General features: G+C 47.6%; 1 protein-coding gene across 2 annotated transcripts; it reads left to right on the top strand.

The window, feature by feature from the left end:
- The first annotated feature begins 2,544 nt into the window (after positions 1-2,544).
- Positions 2,545-6,433, top strand: pomgnt2 (protein O-linked mannose N-acetylglucosaminyltransferase 2 (beta 1,4-)). Of its 2 annotated transcripts, none has more exons than XM_070551249.1 (2): positions 2,545-2,679; positions 4,306-6,433. In XM_070551249.1, the coding sequence occupies exon 2, from the start codon at positions 4,395-4,397 to the stop codon at positions 6,201-6,203; it is 1,809 nt and encodes a 602-aa protein (XP_070407350.1). In that variant the 5' UTR covers positions 2,545-2,679; positions 4,306-4,394; the 3' UTR covers positions 6,204-6,433. The 2 variants fall into 2 exon arrangements, with proteins under 2 accessions (XP_070407350.1, XP_070407349.1); XM_070551248.1 differs by having other exon boundaries at positions 2,610-2,843.
- Positions 6,434-6,669: the final 236 nt, after the last annotated feature.

Here is a 6,669-nt window from a genome sequence, read left to right as displayed (position 1 = left end):
TTTTACCTGAACCTGTAACGCTAATCCAATGTGTCTTCTCAAACTCTATTCCGTTTTTTATCCAAAACATTTACAAATAGGACATGTGGGTGAAAGCATTAGTTCATATTAATTACTGAAACGGTCGGATCAGCGCAGGCAGGTAATTTTCACAGGTTTTCCTGAAGAGAGCACGCCAGCATCACTAACTGCAGCTCTTACGTCAAACCAAGTATTTTGATGGAAAGACTACGGCGACAATTTATGGCAAGCCGGTTTAACATTTAATAATCAGCCGTTGTTTTGGCCATCTTTAGATCATAATCAGCAGTAGTGTAAGTTATCCATTTTGTTACTAACAGAAACTTTATTTAAGGATATATACATAATAGCAGCTGCTCTAGTTGGAATTGTTTGAAATTTCTCGAAATCTGTATGGTGGCCATTTAACATACATTTTGAAGACTTGATGTGTATTCCAGATACTGATCATATATTAATCTGTTTCAAAAGCATTCCCGATATCCATAACAGTGTTCTTATCCAGAATGAACACTTCAGATGTAATACTTCTAAGCACGAATGACGTCACTTTCCCATTCATGTGTATTGTACTGGACCGCTGGAGATAGGCACCAGCCCCCCCCCCCCCCCCCCCCCCCCCCCCCCCGCGACCCTACGTGGACAAGCAGGTTCAGAAAATGGATGAATGGATAGATGAATGGATGGATGGATGGATGGATGTGTATTGTATTGCACCTCCTATTCATGAGTGCATTCCTCCTATCTGGAATGGGCATTATGAAGAGCAGAAACTGAATTCTTACTGGCTCAACCTGTCGTTTTAGATAGGGGTTCCTTGTGGAAAAGAGGTGAGGGAGAACCACTGATCTAGCTAAGCTTCTGGACTTCATCATGAATGGAAGACTCGGGGATGCAGCTGATCAGGAAGCAATCCACTTATCCACTCATTGCCACTGCCAAGAAATATGTAATTTCTATGAATTACACATGTGACTAATGTTAGCCTCCAGTTATCATCATCATCATCATCATCGTCATCATCATCATCATCATCAAACTTTATTAACATTACAAACCTACCAAATCAAGGCAAACAACTGTAACAATAATGCCCCAGTACTGACTGGTGGCACCTAGCCTGACCAGCCAGCCCCATGCTTTCTTATGAGAAGCAACAGTTCTCTGTGTAGACAGAGGACAAGTCTGGCAGGCCATAGGCGGCACTGGCATTGATATTAGTCAAATTCTAAATAATTACATCCCCGCATTGGTTGAGCTGACAGATAAACCTGTTTCTCTAAACTGTGAGAAATGTTTTTATTCCAGCAGCAACAAATAAGTGACGTGCACTCCCACATTGGGCTATTTTTAGCAGACTTCTAAAACAATGATTATGTGTAACGTTGAGTTTCCTTAAACTCGATTGTTAGACCACATGTGTGCCACAGACCCTTCTAAGGCTTTGGTGTGCCAAAGTGTCTTTTCCACTTCATCTGAACAGGACCTGAATCTGTTCACAAGCATGTTGGCCTGCACAAACATCATGCAGCGTTCCTGGTTTTACATCATCATCTTCAGTCAGATCATCCTTGATAAAACATCCCAAATATTTATATTTGCTTATCATCTCTTACTCTGCAGCTCATCGTGGCACTTTTATTTTAATTATATTTGATATCACGATATGACAGGACTATTTTAATTTACCTTAACAACAACTCAGGGGAATGTTCACATTCAGCAGTGTACAGCAGGATGGGCTATATGGTAACATGTGTGAATACATGTAAACACTTATTTCAGTCAGATGGGAAAACTTTGATCGATAGTTAGCTGTAATGAGCTTCATGCTTCAGGAGCAGATAAATAGGGAGCCTGAGGCTCGCCCTTTCCGGTTGGCTAATTGGTCCCTGAGTAAAAGCTATTTCTGCTCCGCTCACGCCCCGAATCACATGTTGTGCTTCAGTTTAAATGATAACTAATTATGTGTGTGCTTTAACTATGTTTGTCACATAATTTGGTATTTAAACTACAGGTCAGATGTATATATGACGTCACCGCCAAACCTTGTCTTCCTAAGCGTAGCTGCTATCCAACACGGCCAGATTTATAGTTGATTTCTCCACATGTAACGCTCCTTCTGGCGGCCTGGAAGAAGGATGTGAAGTTCGCTGAACTCGCAGCCATGTCTTCCCCTCTCCTCCGTGTCTGGTTTGATGACTTTAAGACAAAACCTGAAGTAACTTTGGCTGCCTGTCTAAAATAAAAGCCTCATTGGCATCAAGAGGTGTCTTTAAAACTCACGGACATTATATGTGATGGCACATGTCAGAAAATAACTTTCATCCGCTCATAGACTCCCATTTGTTCAGTTGGGTTAGGGTTAGACCGGGAGCAGATGGGCGTGACTTAGGCTCCCTATGTTGTTATGTTGCTTTGACCTATTTTTCTAACCTCTAAAGTCATTTTCCATCTCACGTTTGTTTGTTTTGGATCTGCAGCTGCAATTAAACCTCCAGCCGTTAGAGGGCGCCGTCTCAAAAACAGTAGAGGCGTGAAACGGGAGGTGCGAATCTGAGGTCTCCGGTCTGCTGCCGTACATGGAGGAGTGGAGGCGGTATCCTGGCGGTGGCGCTCCGTCTGTGCCGATCAGACTAGCCGGGAACATCTGATCAGGTCCGGCGGTGTTCGTGTCTGCTCCTCTCTCCTGAACGCGCGTGGGTGCTGCGGCCTGTGGGTGCTGCGGCCTGGAGGAGCGAACGGCTGTGAGCAGGGACAGCAGCAGCAGTGTCGCCGGGGCTGAAATGACTGCTCTGATCATCATGTTGTCGCTGCTGCTGGTGTGTGTGTGTGTGTGTGTGTGCGTGCGTGCGCGCTACTGGCTAAGCTAACGCTCTTCACTAGCTGTATGCGGCGTTATTTAGCTAAAGGAGCTGTGGATGTTTGATCTGATTATTTTATTATATTTAAAATAATTAACTATATTTTTATAATACAGATTAAACTAAACAGGTTGTTTTAAAAGAGACCGATCAGAAACTGATTCGTGCGACACACACACACACACACACACACACACACACACACACACACACACACACACACACACGTTCTGATTTTGTAAATCAAAATGGACCTTTTGCACCTCTTCGTGATGCCATGTGTGATCTATTGCCATCATTTCTGTCAGTGTTTGGCTTCAGCAGTTATGAGCTGTTTGAAAATGCCCCTTTTTGTGATGTCACAATAAGGGGCATTAGCTGACCTGTTTATGTAGGTTTTTGCTCTTGATGCAAGGAGACTGTGTTGCTAACTTGTCAGCATAGTAGCCATTGGCCGTCCCAAAGTCACTAAAAGTTCCTGCAGTTCCAGCAGCTCAGGAGGTAGAGCGGGTTGTTCAGTAATGGGGAGGTTGCAGGTTCGATCCTGACTCTGACGAGAATGCTGCCCCCCCCCCCCCCCCCCCCCCCCCCGGTGGTGGTCGGAGTGACCGGTGGTGCCTGTGCTTAGCAGGTGCCCCAGGGGTGGATGACTGATTTTGTTGTGAAGCACCTTGGGGGGTTGTAGAACCGAAGATGATCCAAATACAGGCCGTTTACATGACTCCATCATCTCATTTGCATAATGCACAATTTCATGGAAGAGGGAGGAACTGGGGAGTGATGTGAAAGCAGAGACAACAAGTGATTAAAACCCCTAAAAGTAAAACTCAAAATGCGCTACAGGCTCTTATATCACATTTCTAACCCTCCTCACTTATGGGGCCTCGGACCCCAGGGACAACCTGGTGGCCTCTTCCCTCAAGTCTCCGTAATATTTGGGATGAAATCCAAATGATTAAACCATTCTTCCTGTGTTTTGGGTTTGAAGTAGCGTTCGTTGCGTGTGGAGCGTTTTGCTCGGGGTGGGGGGGATCTCAGCCGTGGTGCAGCGCCACGCCTGAGCCTGTGGGAGAAATCCACGCTGTTCTACTGCAGAACGTGGTCAGCAGCTCCTGCAGATCATGATGAAGGCTGATGAAATAATTCAACAGACAGAATCAGGTGTTTCGGAGCAGGAACATGTCCAAAACATTTCTTGTGTGTTAGTGTTACGAGGCATTTAGTGTGCGTGGTATGAGGCTTGGCCTTCAGCTCTTCCAGAAGGAGAGGAGGAGCAGGGACAGGAGCCGTAACGGTTCAGATTTATGGACCCCAGCTTTAAAAAGTCTCGACTTAAATCTTTAGGAACCCCGTTCTGGGAATGCTCACGTTCCAACTGTTTTATGTGCTTCTTTCTTGTCTTTCCTTTTTCTTGCTTTAGGTGGATGCTTGGCAGTGAATGTCTCGGTATCGGTCTCTGGGGTCAAAGGCCAGCCGGAGTTGGGAGGCGGGTCCATAACCGCTGCAGCGATGCGGGCGTCAGTGGCAGGCTGGAAGATGAACTTGGGTGCCCTCCTTAACGGACTTTTGGTCTCTGTAGTTGCAGCTCTGCTGTGGAAGTACTCCAAGCTGAGTGAGCATGCCGCTCAGCTAGAGGAGGAGCTCCATATGACACAACAGTCCCAGGAGGTCTCTCAGGCCCGCATCGACTACCACGTGGCCCTGCAGTCCCTCCAGGAGCACGGCACTCGAATGGTTTGCTCTGGCAAGATGCACACGGACCGCGTCTGCCGCTTTGACTATCTGTGCTACTCCTCAGAAGCAGAGGAGTTCATGTTCTTCCACTCCAACTCCTCCTTCATGCTGCCTAATCTGGGCTCTAGGCGCTTTCAGCCCGCTCTACTGGACTTGTCTTCAGTAGAGGACCACAACACTCAGTACTTTAACTTTTTAGAGCTCCCAGCTGCAGCGTTAAAGTTCATGCCGAAGCCCGTCTTTGTTCCAGATGTGACTCTGATCCTGAACAGGTTTAATCCCGATAACTTGATGCATGTTTTCCATGACGACCTCCTCCCAGCCTTCTATACCATGAAGCAGTATTCAGACCTGGATGACGAGGCTCGTCTCGTGTTCATGGAGGGCTGGGGGGAAGGGCCGTACCTTGATCTCTACCGCCTTCTCAGCACCAAGCAGCCGCTGCTGAAGGAGCAGCTGAAGAACTTTGGGAAACTGATGTGTTTCACCAAATCTTACGTCGGCTTGTCCAAAATGACTACCTGGTACCAGTACGGGTTTGTCCAGCCGCAAGGCCCCAAAGCCAACATTTTGGTCTCAGGGAATGAGATCAGGCAGTTTGCCAAGGCTCTTATGGAAAGAATGAACATCACCTTGTTGGAGGAGGCGGGGAGATATGGAGGAAGCTCCGAGCAAGAAAAGGAGAGGGAGAAGAAAGAGGACTATATTGTAGTTTTTAGCCGTTCAACAACAAGGCTGATTCTGAATGAAGCAGAGCTAGTCATGGCTCTGGCCCAGGAGTTCCAGATGAGAGTGGTCACAGTGTCTTTGGAGGACCAGTCTTTCTCCAGTATCATCCAGATGATCAGTGGAGCCTTCATGTTGGTCAGCATGCACGGAGCTCAGCTGATCTCCTCACTGTTCCTCCCCAGAGGTGCTGCCGTTGTAGAGCTGTTTCCCTTTGCTGTCAACCCAGAGCAGTACACCCCGTACAAAACCCTCGCCTCCCTCCCAGGCATGGACCTTCACTACGTCTCCTGGAGGAACACCAAGGAGGCGAACACCGTCACCCATCCAAATAGACCCTGGGAGCAGGGCGGCATTGTCCACTTGGAAAAAGAGGAGCAGGAGCGAATCCTGGCAAGTAAAGATGTCCCTAGGCATCTGTGCTGTCGTAACCCGGAGTGGCTCTTCCGAATCTACCAGGACACTTTAGTGGACATCCCCTCATTTCTCAGTGTTCTCAAAGATGCAATGAAGACGAGGCCCAACTCGAAAAAGGCCAAGACGGCCAGCACGGTCCATCCTGGCCGGGTCAGAGAAGCCCGCTGTCAAACTTCGGTACAAACGTCTAGTGAGGCTAAACTCTCCGTCTCGTGGCAGATCCCGTGGAACCTGAAGTTCCTAAAGGTGAGAGAAGTGAAGTACGAGGTTTGGATCCAGGAGCAGGGAGAGAACACCTACATGCCTCACATCCTTCTGCAGCAGAACTACACCTTCTCAGAGAACATCAAGCCCTTCACCACCTACCTGGTGTGGGTTCGGTGTATCTTCAACAAGAACCTTCTGGGGCCTTTTGCGGATGTGCTGACATGCCGGACTTAAAACACACCCTGGAGCGTTTTGATGCTGTCCAGCAGGAGACTGACGGGGTTTGCTGTTGGGCTTGTTTCTGTGATTCTGGAGGGACTGCTGTGCACAGGGCTGCTTCCCACCAAGGTCTAACTACAGAAGGACCTCCAAGAGACTTCTACAGAAGAACCCTGAAAGAGAAAGTTCTCTACTGACACCAGATGTATTTATGTGGAGATTAATATTTATCATTTCTAGGGTCAGTCTACAGATTCTGACCTTGTAGAGGATGCAGTGTAGCTCGTCTGTGACACAGTTTAGATTTTTGACTTGTTTAATGTGGACGTTGTGAGCGTGCGTGAGCTTAACGGACCAGTAGGTGTGTCATACGTGTCTTCCCAGGACCGCTCTACAGGAATCAGAAACAGAGCTCCAGCCTGGTCACTCGTCTCATCCCTCAGTCTGCTAAACGTTAGCTCTCCCGTTTACTCCCACTGCA

Source organism: Nothobranchius furzeri, chromosome 5 (assembly GCF_043380555.1).
Source record: "Nothobranchius furzeri strain GRZ-AD chromosome 5, NfurGRZ-RIMD1, whole genome shotgun sequence".
Lineage (NCBI taxonomy): Eukaryota > Metazoa > Chordata > Actinopteri > Cyprinodontiformes > Nothobranchiidae > Nothobranchius > Nothobranchius furzeri.
This window is presented reverse-complemented; position numbering and strand designations above follow the sequence as displayed.

Coding starts and splice junctions, on each gene's coding strand:
- pomgnt2 (XM_070551249.1), top strand. CDS start 4,395: ATGCGGGCGTCAGTGGCAGGCTGGAAGATGAACTTGGGTGCCCTCCTT.